The 22,072-nt window shown below is 37.9% G+C and overlaps 1 protein-coding gene across 1 annotated transcript; it reads right to left on the bottom strand.

The window, feature by feature from the left end:
- Positions 1-2,482: 2,482 nt before the first annotated feature.
- Positions 2,483-15,391, bottom strand: LOC124776521. The gene is made up of 2 exons (XM_047251550.1): positions 15,199-15,391; positions 2,483-3,795 (listed from the first exon to the last, which is right to left on the bottom strand). Exons 1-2 carry the CDS (start codon positions 15,264-15,266, stop codon positions 3,405-3,407), a joined length of 459 nt encoding a protein of 152 aa, XP_047107506.1. The 5' UTR covers positions 15,267-15,391; the 3' UTR covers positions 2,483-3,404.
- Positions 15,392-22,072: the final 6,681 nt, after the last annotated feature.

Raw genomic sequence — 22,072 nt, 5'->3', positions numbered from 1 at the left:
AGCTAGACAAATGGGACCTGCTTGCGGGTAAGCAACTTGGATTTAATTTTGTTTCACAATATTCTTGTACACGTCATTGTAGCTTACTGCGGCTGGTAATTACTAGTATTGCAGACTCTTGTTTATAAAAAATTGTCATATTCAGATGCAGGAAACAATGTCTGAACTTGATTTCCTAAAATGCATTGTTAGAAGCAGTTAATTGCATGATTGATTTTGATACTAAGAATGAAAAAGATGTGTTCTTACAGGTACAAACTGAAAGTATTGCCATAAAAAGACGAAGAGGAAGGAAAGACTAGTCTCGTACTACAGCAGTATTATGTTACAGATTCACAAGCAGATGGAGGTGTTTAAGAAAGCCTACCTCAGTGTTTATTGTGTTACTGAATCCAGGGTGAAGATATTGTGTAAGTTGCTGCTTCTTGGCAAGTCTCCTAAAGACCAACGTGGAAGAAAGAAACCGGGGAACGCAAAAGAGGCTGATACACTTGCTTCTATTCATGCACATATTGTGTCATTTCCAACTAAGCAAACCCTCTATGGAAAAAACAGATATTTTCTACTTAAACAGTGAAAGCTACGAATGAAGTGTTTCTTGTCAAATATACTGATGTGTCTTTCCACTATTATCACAGATATTTCTGTTTGAGATTTGGTAGGCCCAGTGTAGACACATGCATTAGGTGTGAAGAACTGAATGTTAAAGTGAAAAGCAGTGCACTTAATGATTGGGCTAAACGTGTAGCTGTAGCAGAACTAGTTCACAAACGTTGCAGCAAAAAGTTCTACAAAACACTAGAAGATGCAACCAAGTTACGCACAGAGAGGATTTTCTTGCTTTAACAGTTGACTGCATGCGAAATTTATGCTTACCTCAGATACCAGTTCAGGACATGTATTATTATCGTCAACTGACAATTCCAGTTTTCTCCATACATAACATGAAAACTAATTCAGTATCCTTCTATATCTACCATGAGGGGCAAGCTGAGAGAAGTCCAAATGAGGTATGCAGTTTTCTCCTCCATTATTTCAATACCTGTGTATCATCTAGGGTTAAAGAACTCTGGTTGTTTTGTGACAGCTGTCCAGGCCAGAATACGAACAACACTCTCACCACATGGCTATAAGTGCTCAGAGGCGCCTTTTGAACATCAGACCTCTTTTCCCTATCAGACACTCCTTTCCGCCAAATGATAGGGACTTCACAGTAGCGAAAAGACGACCGTGTGTACAGACTCTGCACAATGAAGGACGTGCGTCAACAGTCAGCTCTAGTGCTAAAGCAAATTTACGGTTACAATCGTTGAAAGTGAGGATGTTTATGATTACAACAAATGGTGGCCACATTATTACAAAAGAAATGCCAATTCCATAGAGACGTCTGTTAAGGACATTCCTAGAGATAAAAAGGTGTCATTCACTGTTTCAACTTTTATGGAATTCTGCTTTTCTGCAGAACAGATTGGAATAGTTGTGGCAAAACCATTCATAGGAGGAATAATTCAACATTCTTTCATCCTTGGCCAACATATCCACACGTCCCTGAACTACCACACAAACATGCTTATCCAAATGGTGTGTGTCCAATCAATGAAAATAAAATTAAAGGTATATGGAAAATGCTCAAGTACATTCCCGACTAATGAATCCAAAGCATTTTATGAGAAAATTGCAGCTTGGGAAACAAAGACAAATGAAAACTGCAATTTCATTTTGTCCTGTATGTTTATTTCCCTGGATGATTTACTATTCCATGTATTCTGGATATGTTTTTCAATAAAGAAAATACATATTGTGTGTTTATATGCCAGAATTTTATTACATAAGAAGCAAAACTGAAGTTAATTTGAAGAACTACTCAAAAGTCCTTTTTTAAACCAAAATTTTAACATTAAGGAATAGAAGATCATATTTGTGTAATGACAGTCTTATGTAGTTTCGATGTATGTAACATATAATGCAATAATTTAGTGCAATATTTGCTTCAGTAAGATAATAGACAGGTTTTGGTTGTTTCTGAAAGTGTACCTCTAGGGACTTAAGTCGTTCTGCAAATTCACGATTCAAATATGGTAACCAGTGCCAGGCTGTGGGTGTCAAAAGCCAAATTGAACTTGTTCAGAGTTTCATTACAGTTTGCGCTCATGTTAAAGATGGAAATGCTATGTGCTTTATATTGAGCATTTTTCTTGTTTTGTGGAACCTGTCTCAAAAAGAGAATGGCTTGTAAAAATCTCATGTGCTGTGACATCCAATATATCTGTCGCTAGGTAAACCTAAGAAAAGCATAAGTTTTTCTGCAGTGTGAAATAACATTTGTAATTACAGGTACCTAGCAAATTGAACTGTGGGTATGCGGAGCGATATCCAAACAGTACGCTAAGATTCCCTCTCTACTTTTGAGCTGATGATTATAGTTAGTTAATGATTCTGGAACTGTGGGGTGACAAAAACATACAATGAGACTGAAAGCCAATTTTGTTTGATATTTTATTTATTGGTGAAATTCTTCTCAATCAAATAAACCACCAATGGGTAATGATGCTTGTAGCATAAGGTAACAACTTTTCCAAGCTATGTTTATTACTATTGAAATGTGACTTACACATGCATAGCCACAATGACATCTTGAAGACTGAAACATTTGTGGTGCTGCACCTACATACTCAACAGTTACTGTAATTGGGGTGCATTTTACAGAAAGGTAATATGTGAAACGTGTTCGACCTTAATCATCAGCACACTGCGATTATTATTCTATTACTGCATAAGTAGATCATATTTTATCATAACAAAGAATGTATGACATTTGGTTTCATTACATTGATATTGTGTGCCTTTCAAGAACTCTGAATTCAGAAAAAAAATTATTTTATATTAATCAACTGCATTCCTCATGATTAAAATTTGTATTTCTGCTTGTCTTCCATATTTTGTGGAACTCATTCTTCTCTTCTCATTTTTCTACAGTGGCTGTTTCTCCAGGTGCATTGCTATTCTTATATTTTCCTGTCCTATTTTATACTATCAGAAAACTTGCCACACTTAATTAACACAATGATTGCTGTGTGGCTGCTGGCAGCCATTCCGGGCTGCACTGCCAGTGGCTTCATGGCAGTTAATTCGTTCAGCACTACACAGGTCCAGTCTTTTCTGGCAACCAAGTTAGGGTCAAGTTAGCTTTCCATAAAATATTGGTCTTTCGACTGCTTAAAACCATTACATGTGTTTGAATATGAGTCTTCACGCAGCTGCGAAGTATACCACTGTTGCAGTCAATGACGTACAAAATTCTCTCTACGTAATGAATTACAGCAGCACCACCAAAAACAAGCAACAATTCACAGAAAAACATGTTCCTTAATACTGCAGAAATCCATTTGTATTGGAAGTTCTATCTATTCATCATGTGAATTCACCTGATTCTTCAGCTGGTTTAGTCTGGTTTCGATCTCTCTTGTATCCATTCCTCTTTCCTTGTAGTATTTTAGTGTTACATTGAGTTGCTGTTCCTCTAGGCCTGGTACACGATCATACAAAGACTTTCCAAGCTCTTCATCCATGTCATTTTCCTCTCTCAGGATGCAGAAGTATATGAGGAAAATTCCCAAACTTGCTGAAATGACTATGCCTTGATACCATGGTCTATCATCTTCCTCTCCTCCCCTAGCCTGCACTGCTTTCCACGCTGCCGCTTCACTTGACGTGTATTTTATTGGGTGGTCTTCTGGATTTCTGCTTGAGTTATGATGAGATGAGTACTGTGCGAGTTGCTGAACTGCTGATAACCTGAAACACACCCAAGTTTTATAGATTATGTAGTACAGCGGGTACTGAGCTCCCAGAATCAAACAGTAATCCCCTGGAAGACAATACACTGTGAATAGTACACTGTCGCATTAGTTACCTCAAATTTTACGTGTACTTCCTGAGAGCCGGTAGATGCAGCTTACAAGTTCAAATGTGTTGATCAATCACATGACAACTGCTACGAGTTATTCAGATGAATCGGCTGAAGATGCAATGATGTCTTAAACACACCCTTGAAAATACGCTGGGATAAAAAACAAGAATGTGTGTATGTGGAAAAAGTCTTAACACAATGTGATCCCTGTAAATGTGCAACACTAAGAATGTTTACATTCATATCTGTCCAAAGGCTTTTGAAGAATCTGAATATCATCAAACAGCTATTATTCACACTGTTTGAGCAATTAACCTACTTTTAAGCAACTGTGTGTCACATACTTTCATTTTCTATAAATGACAAAGACTAACCGCACTGTGGTGGCAAACATGTTTATGTTCAAGGCCCAGCTCACTACAGCTGTCTATTCCTCTTGGAGGAAGAAGCATGTCCAAATGACACCATCTTACTCAACTTGATTGTCACATACTAAGATTACGACACTTATTTATTTCCTCTACAGCATATCATTTTGACTTCTGATTGAGTTTAAGTTATTCTCTTCTTTAACAGTACAGTAACTTATTTGTAACAATTTTCTCCTGCAACAAATCTATGCTAGTTACATGCTCTATGGATCATTTTCCAACATAGATCATAATGATGTGGAATGACGCATTTTACATTCACAACTCAAATTAATTTGTACATATTGTTAAATCATTCTTAAGAATATATATGAGTTAGTAACTCCCACCCACCAACCAAGACACGTTACAGTAATAACAATTCCTCTACAGAACAGGAGTTGTCAAGGAGAAACTTTCTCAAGTTTGTTTCCAAATTGCGCTTTGCTGTCTGTCAGACATTTTATATCACTGGGTAAGTGATCAACAATGTTTGTTGCAACATTGTGCACCCCTTTCTGTGCTAAAGGTAACCTTAATGTGGAGTAATGGATGTCATTTTTCCTTCTGGTATCATAATTACGTTAACTGTGGTTCCTTTTGAACTGCAGTGGATTATTTACAACAAACTTCATGAAGGAATAAAAATACTGCGATGTGGTCAGAATAGCAGACTCCTTAAACAGATATCTACAAGACAATCGTAAATCAGCACCACATAATATTCTTATAGCACTTTTTGCCCAATGAAGACTTAATTTCTTAAAGATGAGTTACCCCTGAATGTTACGCCATAATGATATCACTGAATGGAAACATGTCAATTTCCTGATTTGTCCCTCTCTCAAATTTCAATATTCTAAGTGTAAATATGGCCGAACTCAGTTGTTTTAGGATCCAAAATGGTGCTTTTTCCCCTTTAAATTCTCATCAATATGGACATCTAAGACTTTTGAAGTTTCCACCCTATTTATTATTTCACCATCTGCTACACTTATCACTAATGTAGAACCCCTAGATGTGCAGAACTGAATACGTCATGTCTTTTTTTAAAGTTGAAGGTGAGACCATTTGCCGAAAGCCAGTTGGTGATTCTTTTAAGAACTCTGTACCATTTTTTCTGTTTCTGTAGGTATACTTGGATTGATTACAATACTAGTGTCATCTACAAAAAGGACTAATTCTTTGCACATCTTCTGCAAAAAATATTGATCTGGAGCTAACTAATTATTGTCATAGTGTACTGTAGGTGTCAACAGAGATTATTGTAACCTATGGCTTTCAGCTGTTCTATAACTTCTAATACACACTTAGGCTCATATCAACTGAATCATGTGGTAATAAAACAAAACACACAGAAATTATGAACGTACAGAAGAGGACCAAGCATAGATTTGGACCACTTTTTAACAGAAATAAAAGCCAAATTTCAACCCAAAAAAACCAAACGCCAAAATTAAAGAAGCTCCTACAATCGACAAAAAATTTCTGCCAGACAACAGGGACAAATTTGTTAACAAGCATCAGGAGGTGGGAAATAGGGACGAAATCAGAGAAGCAATGACAGAAACAGGAAAGAACTAGAACAACCATGAAGGGGACGAAGCAATAGAGCATAGACTAATAGCTTGGAAGAAATGGAACTCCAGTAAAAAGGAAAGAGACAGGGAGCAGTAAATATGCATCAAAACTTATTTAAACACAGAAATTGGAAATATGAAAAAAAAAAAAATAGAAGAAATAGATACAGATTTCAGACAGAACAATGCATGGGACTTGTACAAAGTTTTCAAAGAAGAAATAACATGGTACAAGCCGATGAGCCTACACTGCACAGATTTAACAAGCAAACTGATTACCAACAACAAGTCAACTGAAAATACATTGGGAAGCTGAAAAATGACAGACCACCACATGAAGGCAGGATATTAGCGGAGATGTACAAACTGGGAGGAAAGCAGGTAGCTGGAACCATTTATGAGGTTATTACATAGTGCTGGGAGAAAGGAAGAACGCATGAAGACTGGAAACGAATCCTAATCCATCCACTACTTAAGACTGGTGACAGGACAAGTACCAACAATTACTGAGTCATATCTCTTCCAGTCACCAACAAAATTATATCCAAAGCTCTACTGAATGAGACACAAGATAAAGCAGAGCACACAATTGGTGAGTACCAAGTGGAGTTCAGAAAAAATAGATCTTGCCCAGAGCCAATTTTTAACTTGAAATCTATCTTCAGGATCAGGAATATGCAGAACCTTAACACAGTTCTTACATTCTTCGATTTTTTAAAAAAAGTTTACAATTCTGTAGACAGGTAGTATTCCTAGCACTGGAAGAAGCAGGTAACGACAAAACCACGAGACAATTAGACTAACAGACAATCTCGGAGAAAACTTCAAAATTTAAGTTCCTAGGGGAAGTTTCTGAACCCTACAAAATTAACACAGGTTAATGGGCATGACAATGGGCTCTCACCGATTCTCTTCAATGTGGTCTTAGAAAAACTCTTGAGAGAGTGAGATGCAAAATTTCAAGAGAAAAATGTTGAAGGAATCCATCTAGGATGAGGATCTGTGGTGAAATGTGTTGGTTTTGCTGACAATATTACAGTAATTTCTAAGGATAAACCAGATGTAAAGATAATGATAGAAACACTTCATGAAATTTCTTCTAAAACCGGATTGCATTGGACATAAAATCAACAGAGAAAAACATGTACAAACACATCACAGAAACATGAAAAGAGTTGGTAAGTTTAAGTATTTGGGAGATTGGATACAGTCACATAGGTTAGATAACACCAAGATTAAAGGAAGATCAAATAAAATGCAATTAGCATACAAACTCACTCAAAACCAATACAATAAAATATCGGTATCATTTCAGGCAAAAATTAAGCACTACGCAATAGTAATTAAACTGGAAGCACTTTACAGATCTGAATGCCTAACACTAGATAAAATGGGTGGTCAAGAAGAACTGGATAAAAGGAAAGGACCACAACAGAACAAATACAACAAATGGACAAACAGGAGAAATGATCTATACAGAAACATCAAAACAATCACAGACACAATAAGAAAGAGGATATTAAAGTTTTATGGTCATATTTACACAATGAATGACAATATGCAAATGATGAAAATTTTTAATTTCATTTCAGCATTAAGAAACACCATGGGATGGCTGGAAGAGACAAGAAGGAACTTTGGAGAACTTGACATCATAGAAGACACCATACAGGACGGGAACGTTTCAGGCTACTGATTAATACTGCACAATTTCCTGTCCAACAACAAAATTCACAATCTAGGAGAGTGATGTCAAAAGAATAGAGGCAGGCCATCAGTCAACTCTACTCTAAATAATAAGTTCTGGGAGGATAAGAAGGAAAAAATAGTACTTTTGTCTTAGTGATATATACTTAGTCAAATTTATTGGACATCTTAAATCCCATTCATACCATAACAATGAGTTAGTAATCGGTGCGCTCATCAGAACTTATTTTGTAGCAAACACAGAACAAGGTATGTGTGTGTCTATAAAATGGAAAGGGGGGGGGGGAGGTGGAGGATGACCATGCATACATTTCATCATTTAATTCTGCCCTGAGTTTAGCCTGGAGGGGGGGAGAAAAAATATACCTCATCTCATATCTTGTCAAAAGATTTAAACACTACAAGTTTTGAGGTTAAACAGTGTTTTGTCTGATTCTGTCCACTTAGGATATTTGCATGTCTTTCATACTAATGGTCACTTTATCTAAATGCGAATAAAAAGGCTAATCTTGGAACTGAAGTAAAATTCCGTCAAATAATGTTCACTCCACTGATATTGTTATAGAAATAAAGGATTGACAGAAGCGTCCGATCCCACGCGTCGGCTTTGGCCCGTGACGTAAGGATGTTGTCGTTTGTGACATCATGGCGGCGCAGAGTTTGGTTTGTGAGTTTGGCGTGTTTGTGGATGTCGTCGTGTTGTGGTTTGTTGTGCTCTCCAGTGGTATGTTCAGGGTTTTCGTTTGTGTGCTGTAATGGGCTCAGTTTGCATTTGCTCATTATCCAGAGTTTTTCGAGTGTTGGCTGTGTTTGTAGTGGAATTCGTTTCAGTGAGTTAACGATTTTGTGTGAAGGTTAATTTAATGCTGTTCACTGTACATCGTGTGGTAATTTTAGTAAAATTAATCGGTTGTTGTTTTTGTTCAGGAATGGATATAGGGGATAAAATTAACAGTGCGCAGGTCAAGGGAAGTGTTCGATCCCAATGTGTGGCTGTGTATGTTGATATCGGTATCGGGAGATGTTTTTGAGCTATATAGGCCAAGGGAAGTGTTTGATCCTAATTTATGGTATCGGGAGCTGCTGTTGAGCTATATAGGTCAAGGGAAGTGTCCGATTCCAGATGATATTGTGTTTAGTGTTTTGGGAGTTTTGTGATGTCGGTTTTTTTTTGTCATTTTGTATGGGGGTGGGTGTCTAAATTTGTTTGTATTTAGTTTGCCCTCACCCAAAAACACCCAATTTCCCGCACTTGTCCCATTAGTGTCATTAGACTTTTTGTGGAAAGTGTGTGTGTTTGTTTTTCGATGTATTTTTGTCCTCATAATGTGTACGTACCGACTTTATATGCGCCATACTGGAATCGTGGTTTATGGTCGTTTCCGCCATATTTGTGACGTCATGGGTCAAAGCAGACGGGTGGGATCGGATGCTTCCGTATTTCCGAAATAAAGCAAAATGAGGATACTGGAATGTTGTCGAATTAAGTCGGGTGATGCTGAGGGTATTAGATTAGGAAATGAGACACTTAAAGTAGTAAAGGAGTTTTGCTATTTGGGGAGCAAAATAACTGATGATGGTCGAAGTAGAGAGGATATAAAATATAGACTGGCAATGGGAAGGAAAGCGTTTCTGAAGAAGAGAAATTTGTTAACATCGAGTATAGATTTAAGTGTCAGGAAGTCGTTTCTGAAAATATTTGTATGGAGTGTAGCCATGTATGGAAGTGAAACATGGACGATAAATAGTTTAGACAAGGAGAGAATAGAAGCTTTCGAAATGTGGTGCTACAGAAGAATGTTGAAGATTAGATGGGTAGATCACATAACTAATGAGGAGGTGTTGAAGAGGATTGGGGAGAAGAGGCGTTTGTGGCACAACTTGACTAGAAAAGGGGACCAGTTGGTAGGACATGTTCTGAGGCATCAAGGGATCACAAATTTACCATTGGAGGGCAGTGTGGAGGGTAAAAATCGTAGAGGGAGACCAAGAGATGAATACACTAAGCAGATTCAGAGGGATGTAGGTTGCAGTAGGTACTGGGAAATGATGAAGCTTGCACAGGATAGAGTAGCATGGAGAGCTGCATCAAACCATTCTCAGGACAAGACCACAACAACAACAACTGCAAATTTATGCTGAGGTCACTTATACTGTAGTTTCCAAGTCAAATGAGTAAGTTTTCATCTTCCAGTGAGTAAGTTCTCATTTCCTAATGAATTACGATGATTTTGATAATATGCTCTACTTGGATCTAATATAGCAATAAATTCATGCTTTGGTAATAGTCAAAATTGAAGGGTTGATTGCAAGCAATACAAGTATGTGCAACATAATGATTTATATTGGATTATTTTCTTTCTGGTTATGTTACGTTCATTACTTGAAATAAAATTTCACTGTTACATTCAAATATGGAGAAAAACGAGAATGTTTTTACTCTCTGTAATGTTCTGCTACAGATAATGCTGACACAGCAATAAGTAGTCGTTTCTAACACAGTAAGGCGGAATACCACACTTCCTGTGAAATTAGCTAGAATAAAGTAGTACATTGGTTGAGGAGCAGAAATCTTTTTGGAGAACAGCGACATTCAATTCCTCGTCTGCCCATTGTGAATTAGGTTTTCCTAGGTTTCTGTAAATCACTTCAGTTTATTGTGGGGGAGTTTCCTTTACAAAGATTTTCTTCCATCTATGTCTAAACAACCTCGCAGTCCATTCTGTGTCTGGGAAGTGTTAAATGTTGCCTTATTGTTAGCGGAAGGGCACACTCTTCTCAAAATGTAAACTGATTTCTGGTGAAAATCTTTCTCCCAGGTTACAACAATTTTCAAGTAGGAAAAGTAGAAACCAAGGGTGTAAACAATAGTTTCAAGATGGGTATCGACTTTAGATAAAGGACAAGCTAATTGACTCTGCTATGTAACCAAAGAATATTGTCATTATTTCATCCTGGATTTTCCATTTTTTGAATGTTGTAATAAGGCATTTTTTACTCTGGAAATCAACAAATGCCCCCATAAGATACATTCAGATTATCATGCAGAGTTATTAGTTATAGCAAACAGAAGCATCTGCTTTAACACATGACATAATGGTGTTGTGGAGCGTGACGCTGCTATGGTGCGAAATTTTTGAGTTAGTTGTGTTTGTAGGCATCGTGTTGTGTTTGATGGTGCCCTCTGCTGCTGGATTTGGACATGCCGAGTCTAACGTGTGGTATTGGGGTTCACCTGAGTGGTTTTGAATGTAGGTAGTTGGTGTGGTACCATTGGTTGTGGAAGTGTCTTCAGTGAGTCATTAAGGTCTTTTTGTTTGTGTGTTTGGTATTTTTAATAGGTCTGATTAGTATGGTGTTAATCATGCAGAAATAAGTCAATTTTGTTATCGCTTTATTGTTAGGTACAGATATGACAGTGTAGTTAACAAGTGTGTATATTATGTTCTGAGATGGCTGATGATATGATGTCTGTCATGCAGCTTCTGCAGATGTTCAGTCTTACTGCTGAATATGCCATGTTTGACGAGAGTTTCGGCAGCTTGGACTAGGGACATATCTCTCTCTCTCTCTCTCTCTCTCTCTCTCTCTCTCTCTCTCTCTCTGTGTGTGTGTGTGTGTGTGTGTGTGTGTGTGTGTGTGTGTGTTTTGGTCACCTAGGTGGTATTGCCACAGGCTTTTGTTTGTAAGTAATTTTTGTTTTGGTTTAATTCTATAGCAACTGTGATGTTTTGTGCATTGTATATTTATGGCAGGTTGGTTGTGTTACAATTGATGCAGTAAATATGGGGTATTTGGGTTTTTTCGTCCCACATTTTGGAGTTGTAGGTGTTGGTATTTTGTATTGATAGCTCTGATTGAGCTATATAGGTCAAGGGAAATGTTTTAAATAAGTGGAATATTTCACTTTTTGGTGTTGTAGGCATTGGTTTTTTGGTATCAATAGCTGTGATTGAGCCACATAGATCAAAGGAAATATCCGATTCCTATCGTTTTGTTGGTGTAATGGAATGTTGTAATGTAAAATTGTTTAGGATATTATTTGTTTTGGGATGGTTTGGTGTTTTTTTATTGTTGCATATTTAGCTCATCCCTGCCCTAAACCCCCCAATTTTCTGTGACCGTCCCGTTAGTTTCTTTATTTTTGGAGGCTGACGTTATTGTTGTTTTTATTTTTGTTCGCATTTGGTGGCATGTGTATGTAGTGACGTCATTGTCGTCTTTTTATATATTCTGGTAGTAGCCATTTCCACCATACTGACGATGTCATGGGTCAAAGCAGGCAGGTGGAATCTGATGCTTCTGTAATGCCTATGTGTTAATGGGCACTGTTTACAACCCAATGCGGACCTTTTATCATTCTTTGTAGAAAAGTGAAACCGAATGTTGTAAGTACCTGTGAGTACTGATTGACTGAGGGAGAAGGTGATTATACAGATATGTTGAAAATCTAGATATGGTAAATGCATGATGTTGAACTATTACAACTCATGGTGGTGTAACTGTGTATGCAAACAAAAATCATTGTGCACAGGAAACTGGTTTACAAAACATTTGTACAGACCTGGATCTTGGACTGGCTAAAAAAACACTGTTTACAAGTACTGACCTCATTGTTACCTATGTATACCATTCACCAGATAGTAACGTTGTAAACTTCATTACGCAGATGGAGAACTGTTTGTCTTACTTTGTATGACTTATACCTACAATTGCACTGTGTGGAGGCAACAACATGTGTATAGGTGGTTGAATTACTAAAGACAGGAAATTCTTGAGCTTAATAAACAGCTATGGGCTGTTTGTAGCAAACCAACTCCGAACAAAGGGTGATGCCTGTCTAGACATTGTTATCACTAACCTCCTCAATACTTGAGATAATAATATCAGTGTAGCTAAACGAATGATTGCAGATCAAAGTACATTACAAATGGAACTCAATATGGGCAGCAGGAATGAACTGCAACCAAGCACACAGCATTCACATTACAGATTCAGCAGAAAGACTATTAAAGAAGAGAGATTACATGACCTGAAAGCAGCTCTGTCTGGTTGTAAACTAGCAGCAGAAAATTACACAAAAGCAGGCAAGTGAGTTATTTGTCTGCTCCAAACCTTGAGAACAAAATTTCATGACATGTTCCTAATAATACCCAAAAAGAATCTTCTAGGTGAAGCACAAGGAAGGGGAAAACCTATTAAAGGGAAGATGCGGTATACTCCTGAGCTACTTAGATTAAAATGCATTGCCATAATGTTCAGGGACCGGATGAAAATGGGTAAGATCTTGCAACTAAAGAACTACTTCATTGTAATTACTTAAGAGCCAAGAGAATTTACAGAAAGGTAGTGAATGATGCAAAAAAATTGAAAAAAAATTGGATAAATAATAATAATAATAATGACAGGTTTATCAAAGTAGTTCATGATCAATTTAAAGTAGTTCGGAATCTGACAGGGCCTAAATGATCATAGGAAGAAGTCTATCTCTGCCTTAAATTCATGTAGCCCTGATGTCTTCAATTACTTTGTTAGAGTAGCAAAAAATACTGTAAGCGAAATACGAAGCTCAGGTTTAGATCATGTAGCTCATATAAAAAGTGTAAGCTGTTTCACTATTACAAACTGAATGAAGTGCACCCTAAGGACATTGTAAAATAGTCACTTCGCATAAGCATTCAGAGAGTGCAGATATCTATGGTAAGCCTTGTACTGTCCTGAAGAAAATTATTTCGGAGGCTGTAGTAATCAACAAATGTTTATCCTACAGTGTCTTCGTAGAATTCCTGCAATGGGCTTGGGCAGTATACAGAAATCATGTGAAGTTCCAGTATTAGACCAATTTCGATAATCTCAATTATGGCTAAACTTATGGAGTCTGTGATGAAACATCCTATTTTAAGTTACTTTGAACACGATAAACTCTTCCAGGACACCCAGCACAGTTCTTGTAAAAGAAAGCTAACAGTTACAGCAGCACTGAATTCAATTACAAAGATAATGCAGGAGTGTAAGGGCAGATAAAGTGTGGCATTTGATATCTCACACAAGATACTGCACCCCAAACTGAAGTGTTATGGAAGTGGAGGCGCTGTTCTTGCAACTCTTCAATAGTTTCTTGAAAACCAAAGGAAGGTAGTATGGTCCAGAACATATATTGTGGCATGTCATGCAAACCTCTGGGATTCTTCATAGGACCTCTCCTGTTTCTTATTTATGTCAATGATATAGGTTGTAACAACCACATTTCACAGTTTGCTGATGACACCACTCCTTTTGCCAAAGAAAAAGCTGGCCCACACACTCTAGAAGCAATGCACGTGCTCTTTGAAAACATTAACGAGTGGTGAGTGGTAACTGTGTGTGTGTGTGTGTGTGTGTGTGTGTGTGTGTGTGTGTGTGTGTGTGTGTGTGAACTGACCAGCTCCTAGTAATGCTGTATTATGCACCATTTCATCCACATTAATTATGACCTGCTGTTATGGAGACACACTTCAGGTTGTAAGGACAAGTCACTGCTACCAAAAAGCAGTCAAGAAAAAGACTGGAAAACTGCAAGCCCAGTTAGTAGTAACAACCATTTTCAGCCAGGATCTGTTATTGCGCCTCATCAGTGTAAAAGAAAACCAAATGACTTTCAGCACATAGCAAGACATACATAATCATAGTAGCCATAACAAGAGAAACACTGAGACAGCAAGATCTCCAGAGCATAAGACAGGTTGCCAATGGTTGCTCTAAACATGCTCAACATAATGCCTTGCAAAATGCAAATGCTTGGTGCCATGGGCATTCAAAAGAACAATGGCACAAGACTTGAAACAGCACCCTTTATACTCGGAGAATTTTTCCACCAGTGACCAAAGTGAATGGACGAGATAATATTGTCTTCATCTGTTGTGTGTCCTTATTGCGAACAATTTTTTTTATATGTTCAATGAAAAATTGTAAATACTTGACTGTATATGTGTGTAATCTTGAGGCAGTCCGTCTAGTTCTGACCGGTAAACGACGCAGATCAGTAATAAATTTTCTACTGTCGAAAACAAGTTTATCCTACCTCGCATTTGCCTAGTACTGAAGATCGGAAATTAATATGGTACAGTTTATCGCAATGTGAAATGCGGTCATATTTTGTTACGTCCTTTTTAATTACGTTATTTTCGTTACATTTTCCTTATTTGAAGTCGAATTGTCTTTATAACTCGTAACTTTGAGGTTTCAGTTATCGGTGACTGCAATTGCATCATGTGATTGTTTCATGGTTATTGTAGTGTTAGAAATTGTGAAATTATGAACATGTCTGCAAGTAAGAAGAAAATCTGAGTTTACTGTCAGCACGTAGAAAACGCATGTCAATAGCCAACTGCCAAGGATTCAGATATATTTAAATCTCTGTTATATAATATTCTGAGTACCGTACAGAAATGTTCTGTACTGTGTTTTGTTTTTTTCACTAAAATTATATCGCACTGCAGCTCGGCTCAAATGGGCACCAATAACTATACATCTTACTTCAGTAAGAAGAGAGTTAAGAGGTTTCTTTAATTGTTTAATGTGTTAAGGCAAGAAACTCTTAGCATATAATCACCTCCATCGCTGTTTCACACAACGAATTAAATTTAATTCCAATGCTGTTAACACAACTTTACTCGCCATTCTTCATTTGTTACTAGACCAGACACAACTTTACTCCACAGTCTGAAAATACTGCGCGACTGTGGAATTGGAATAGTTTACACTTTAGTGTGTTGATGTTATGAAGTCGACAAAACAAGTCAAAGCTACCGTCAGGTATCGACATGTGGTGAGATCGACCAGTTTTTTTTTTTTTTTTTTTTTTTTTAAATATTGTCACTGTGCTATCACCATAGCTACATCTTTCGTCAATCACCAGTCAAGACTGGATAGACTGCTTCAATTTCACATATCTAAAATTACACACGCATTTCAATACAAGAGCAAATTAGCATAAGTATGGATAATAACGCAAGAACAATGTGGCATAACACTGAATGACATAGAGTGAGAACTTTCGAACAAGTACATGTTCACTTCATTTCACATAGTGGTGCATTGTTTATGCTGTCCAATTTCCTGTTTCATTGTGAATGAAACTGTACAATGGTTTCTCACATGGATTTTTCGATGCCTTTCCTCAAAATTTCACCAGTTGCATGGACTTCATTTTAATATTTAGACGGTTGAACATTTTAATAGCTACTGTCGGAAAATTGCCCCGTGTCATGGAGAGTCGAGAGAGCCTGGGATGTTTATGTTTTCCTAATTGTGTGTGTTATAATTATGGACGTCACTTCGGTGGTGAATGTTTCATAATGTTCCTTGACATACAAGAGTCAGGTGAAGGCATACTGACTGAAAATTGTCATACTTCCTGTACATGCGAAGTTGGTTTTGGACATGTCCAGTTTTCTGATTGATGTTATGATTATTATTGCATCTTTTGTAGTAGTAGTACTTTCTTGCAGCCTTTAGAGTGACCCCATAGTAACAGACCATGGCTGATCAGCAGACACTGATCAGTTACCACATGCTTCAGTTTCTTCAAGAGGTATTTGGCTGGTGAGAGTTTGTCACACATACATGCAGTGTGTTCATGACAAGTGAGTTTGCTATGAACCCCAGGAGTTTCACAATACCTGCACTGTTTAGGTATCCTTTGTCACTGACTCTATATACCAATTTTTGCGTTTTTTTTCTTTTCATTTACTTTCATTTTGTTATAACAAACTATCACTTTCTAGCATTGAACAAAACATGTACTTTGTCCTGAGTCTTGTTGGCAGCAATTCCTTTCGAGTACAGTGTTGTTTCATCTCTGAATTGCAATTACTGTCCATGAGAGCTTAAATAATTTACAATAGTTAGTAATCGGAAGGGGCCCTTTACCAATCCCTATGGCATGCTGTGTTCTAACTTATGTTGACATGGTAGTACTCCTTGAAGTGATACAATTTTCCTTCTGTTTTCCAAGTAAGATTTGAGAGTTGCCGCAACAGTGCCTTCAACTTCATTCTTATTGAGGTTGTTTAGGAGTACCTTATGAGGAATGCACTCATACATCTTACTAAGGTCACAGAGTGTCAGTGCTACATGTTCTTTTTTCTCAAAACTGTGTTTTTCCTTGGTAACCAGATGTAATGCTGCTGTTGTAGATGTGCCTTTCCTGAAACCATGCTGAGCCTCATAGAAGAGTTCATTAATCACAAAGTAATTTGATGTTTGGTCTTTCATTGCAGTTTGAATCACTTTACTGCAGACTGGAATTATTGAGATTGATCTGAAGTTTGTTACCATGGCTGGACCATTTTTATAACCTGACACTGTCCATGTAAGTTTCAGAAAGTCTGGAAATGCACAGCAGTGAAACATTAATTACCATAGATAATTTCCTTGAGGACATTAGTGGATATCCCGTATCTATCCTATCGGAAGGTTTATAAGATTTTACAGCCCCTGTCATTTCATCTTTTGGATTTCCCTTGCATTCACATGGTGCATCTTTCGTCATTTATTACAGCAGCTGCAGGATCTATATTGAGGCCTGGGTTGTCCTTACAGTGTTTTCCATAATGTCAATCAAATAACTATTAAAGTCATCTGGACTACACAAATTTAAGGGAGAAGTGATTTTCTTATTGTGTTCATTGATCAGGACCCATGCTGCCCTTTTCATTGGTTGTCAGCTCCTTCAGTGAACCTATAATTGCTTTACTTTTTGACGTCTTCTACATCCTTTATATAATGTCTTTTTGCTTGTAAATGTGTGCTGTAGAGCACTTCCTTTGCACTGGGAGCTGTAACTGTTTAGTAATGATTATGTAATAACAGTACTATGCATTTTCATTTTTTCAGTTCATCAGTATACCACTTTTTTTTTCAACACTTGGCTGTTTTGTGATATGCTTGCAGGACATTTTTTGGTCTTCTGTGGATAAATATAGTCAAATTTGGCCTCTTTGAATGCAGAAGTTGCTGCCACTTCATGCAATCCAGGCGCCACTTTTCTGCAGACAATGCTGTCTGAAAAGCATTGTATGTTTCCTTTTTTATGACCCTATTTTTGAATACATAAGTAGAATGCCAGGTAACAGTTTGTTGATTTTTATACCTCCATAACTAATGCACTGTGGGTGGAGATCATTGGGTCGACTAAATTCATCTCATAACTACAGTCATGGTCCCAAGTATTTTGATTTGTGATAACATCATCAAGGCTGGCATCACCTCTAATTGGTAGATGGGTTACTACAAATAGCCCATTACTGGCTATGAGGTTCATAAATTCTTTCTCCTTACTGTAAACTGAAATCACCACACAATGCAATTTCCAGTAGCATAAGCAAGATTCCATTTGGCTGAGAAAATTTTAAGAGTTCCCATTTGGAGAGAATGGTATGCTGAGACAACAATTATATTAAGATTTAATAACTCCAAAACAGCTTACTCTGAATCTAGGTCCATGAAGTAGATTTTTAAATCAGTTTATTAATATTGAATTTTCTGATAGCGTATGGTATGACAAACAAGTATTTGACAGAAAGGACACAAGGTCTACTCTGTGCTGCAGTCTAAAATTGGTCTGTCGCCCCATAACTATAAAAGGGTCACTTGTGATGATGGCATTGAAACTCTCCCATACTCACTCTGTTCACTTGTAGTGAAGGAATGGGTGGGAGACTCTGATTAAGTGACAGGGGGGAAAATGATGGAGAGACAGACAGAGAGAGATGGAGAGAGGGAGGGAGAGTCTCTCCTGAGTAGTAGTAGTAGTAGTATGTCCCTTTTACCATAGTATAAGTGATTTTTTGTGTGTGTGTGTGTGTGTGTGTGCTGTGAAAGAAGAAGTAAAGGAAGTTTAAAAAATGTAAAAAAGCTTAAACAAATATGTGTGATCTAGATATTTATTTATTCATACACGGCATAAGTGTACAAGGTACAAATAAGTGAATATATCTATGCATCATGTAAATAGAATAGTTTTTTAGTTTCATCTGCCAGTAGCTGCCCAAGACTGATTAGTTTTTAAGTGTAAATAGTTCACAGTCCACCAGAATTACTGTTCAACCTATTGGGACTGTGGAATTTAGCTGTAGCAAAAAAGTATTTATGCATTGGTTTTTAGCGTAGATTTATAAAAATTCTAAAATAATCTCATTCAGTGCTACTGGAAAAAATTGTAGAAACATTCTCAACCAGTGTTACTGTTGGGAGTTTGTTTATCTAGTTATTAGTAACAGGGTGTAAGTTAAAAGTATTTGTGCACTGAAATATCATGGTCAAATTGTATCTCAAGAACTGAACTGCACCTCAAGAACTGATTTGTGCCTCATGAACTAAATTGTGATATTGTACTTCAAGAACTGAACTGTACCTCAATAACTGAATTGTATCTCAGGAACTGAACTGTATCTCAAAAATCAAACAATATCTGTGTGAATTGAGTAAAAGAAAAAATTCGTTGCATTATGTCTTTGTTTTTGTTGTTTACAAAAAACCTATCCTATTTCGCATTCTGCATATAAAGGATGCACAGGGCACAAATTACATTAGTTTTGAATATGAAGGTGAAGTTTAAAATGGAAAATAAGAAAATATATAGTACGGTTGCATGGGATTACGCCCACTGTGTTGCACATATTGGCTTGACAGTGCCCACTTCCAAAGACATATAACAAACATGTCTAAAATTCTATCACAGTACTTGAAGAAAACCACAGACATAGTCTCTGCTAAAACTGTATACTGCCAAAGTGAGAAAACGATGAAGAGAAATCATACAAAAATTGTAAGGTAAAAAAATCATTTATTTTTCATTTAACTTAAAAGTAATTTTACATGTTCATAAGCAGACTCGACAACACTATTTTCACACATTTTCTCCGTCTTGAGTCTATGGCAAACAGAACACCAGTAGCATCCCAGATCTTGAATAGCAGCATAGTTGAAGATTCGATGCATCCATGTGGTCGAATAATTGAAGTGATATCACAATATATTTGTTGGGTATGCATGGATCATTCCAGTGAATTCCATAGTAGAAGTGTGTTATCCAGTTTGCACTCCTCCGTGTTTTAGCACACTTCACATCCTTGAAAGATGTCAGTGATGCGACGTATACTGAGAATGTCTCTATTATACCAGGCTCTTTTGTGTACACTATGAATGCAATGTCTTCAAATATGAACTGTCTACGTTTATAATTACAGAAATCTCGAGCATCAGCAGTAATGTTCACACCTAGAGATACCATTGTGGGATGCTCTGGGTATCGTGCAGAACCTGTTCATTTATACTGCTCATTGTGCAACACCAGTGAGAAGGCAGTAGTTAATCACATGGTCACATAGAACTAAAGCATAGGCTGCATTGTGTTCTGGGAAATTTGCCAAAGATTCATATTCAATTGATTCCTTTATAGGTCCAGATTTAATTATCTCATTCTGTTTTGAGCAGTCTGTTACGGTGATTAGTGCCAGCTCATTGAATATCCGTGGACTGAGTAGGCATCTATCCTCTTCATAGTATGAAGCACAGAACCTCGCATACGTTTCACTGCTAGACTGTATACATTTTCGTCCCACTGCAGGTGAAAATTATCATACAGGTAGACTCTGGCATTAGTTAACTTGCAATTGTCTAATTTGGTGGAACTATTTATTATATTTCCTCTTCTATTGGTTTGACCTACTGATTTAAGAAAATCGTAGTTTGCAATGTTATCGTCTTGCTGTTCTGTTGTGAAGTGTCTCGCTGAGTGTTGTGCAGCTTGACAATATGGGACTGTTGCACTATCTGACTGGTTGAAGCTCTCCGCTGACGCTTTCAGTGTTGTGAGTTAAAGGTCGCTGCTTCTACCTCTAACAAGTCCTGGGTGGTTGGAGGCCACCGCCGCTCTAGGTGTCTGCGTGTTCAAGGTCACTGCTGGTTCTGCTTTAGATGCAGATTTACAATGATTTCCTCACTGCGAAAATCGACAAGTTGATTATCCTAGTCCACAATACACAGCTCTACATAGTCCAAAGCCTGAACTGTTACTGGGAAGTAAATAGTCTTGGTAGGAATCTCGGAGATCTTATACAGTTGGTTACTGGGAAGTAAATAGTCTTAGTAGGAATCTCGGAGATCTTATACAGTTCTCGGAGATCTTATACAGTACGTGATCAAAAGTATACGGACACCTGGCTGAAAATGACTTAGAAGTACTTGGCGCCATCCATTGGTAATGCTGGAATTCAATACGGTACTGGCCCACCCTTAGCCTTGATGACAGCTCCCACTCTCGCAGGCATACATTCAATCAGGTTATGGAATGTTTCATGGGGAATGGCAGCCAATTCTTCACGGAGTGCTACTCTGAGGAGAGGTATCAATGTTGGTCGGTGAGGCCTGGCACGAAGTCGGCATTCCAAGACATCCCAAAGGTGTTCTTCAGGATTCAGGTCAGGACTCTGTGCAGGCCAGTCTATTACAGGGATGTTATTGCCATGTAACCACTCCGTCACAGGCCGCGCATTATGAACACGTGGTCGATCGTGTTGAAAGACGTAGTCGACATCCCCGAATTGTTCTTCAACAGTGGGAAGCAAGAAGGTGCTTAAAACATCGATGTAGGCCTGTGCCGTGATAGTGCCACGCAAAACAACAATGGGTGCAAGCCCCCTCCATGAAAAACACGTCCACACCATAACAATACCGTCTCCGAATTTTACTGTTGGCAGTACACACGCTGGCAGATGACGTTCACTGGGCATTTGCCATACCAACATCCTGCCATCGCATCGCCCATTATGTAGCGTGATTCGTCACTCCTCACAACGTTTTTCCACTGTTCAATCGTCCAATGTTTATACTCCTTATACCAAGCGAGGCGTCGTTTGGCATTTACCAGAGTGATGTGTGGCTTGTAAGCAGCTGCCCGACCATGAAATCCAAGTTTTCTCACCTTCCACCTAACTATCATAGTACTTGCAGTGGATCCTGATGCAGTTTAGACATCCTGTGTGATGGTCTGGATGGATGTCTGCCTATTACACATTACGACCCTCTTCAAGTGTCAGTCAACAGACGAGGTCGGCCAGTACGCTTTTGTGCTGTACGTATCCCTTCATGTTTCCACTTCACTGTCACGTCGGAAACAGTGGACCTAGGGATGTTTAGGAGTGTGGAAATCTCGTGTACAGACGTATGACACAAGTGACACCCAATCACCTGACCAAGTTCGAAGTCCTTGAATTCTGCGGAGCGCCCCATTCTGCTCTCTCACGATGTCTAATGACTACTGAGGTCGCTGATATGGATTACCTGGCAGTATGTGGCAGTACACTGCACCTAATATGAAAAACGTGTTTTGGCTGTGTCCGGATACTTTTGATCAAATAGTGTACCTTGTCCTCACTGATGAGAAGAATCCGTAAATTGTATGAATCAATATGTTGTTGAGA

The sequence above is a fragment of the Schistocerca piceifrons genome, chromosome 2 (genome assembly GCF_021461385.2).
Source record: "Schistocerca piceifrons isolate TAMUIC-IGC-003096 chromosome 2, iqSchPice1.1, whole genome shotgun sequence".
NCBI lineage: Eukaryota > Metazoa > Arthropoda > Insecta > Orthoptera > Acrididae > Schistocerca > Schistocerca piceifrons.
Note: the sequence above shows the minus strand (reverse complement) of the source record. Positions and strands in the feature narration are given on the sequence as shown.

Bases quoted from the DNA above. Each gene is read 5' to 3' on its own strand.
- LOC124776521 (XM_047251550.1), bottom strand. From the start codon at position 15,266: ATGGCGAGTAAAGTTGTGTTAACAGCATTGGAATTAAATTTAATTCGT. The intron at 3,796-15,198 runs GTGATTATATGC...GGTGTGTTTCAG, and splicing joins TGTGTGAAACAGCGATGGAG to GTTATCAGCAGTTCAGCAAC.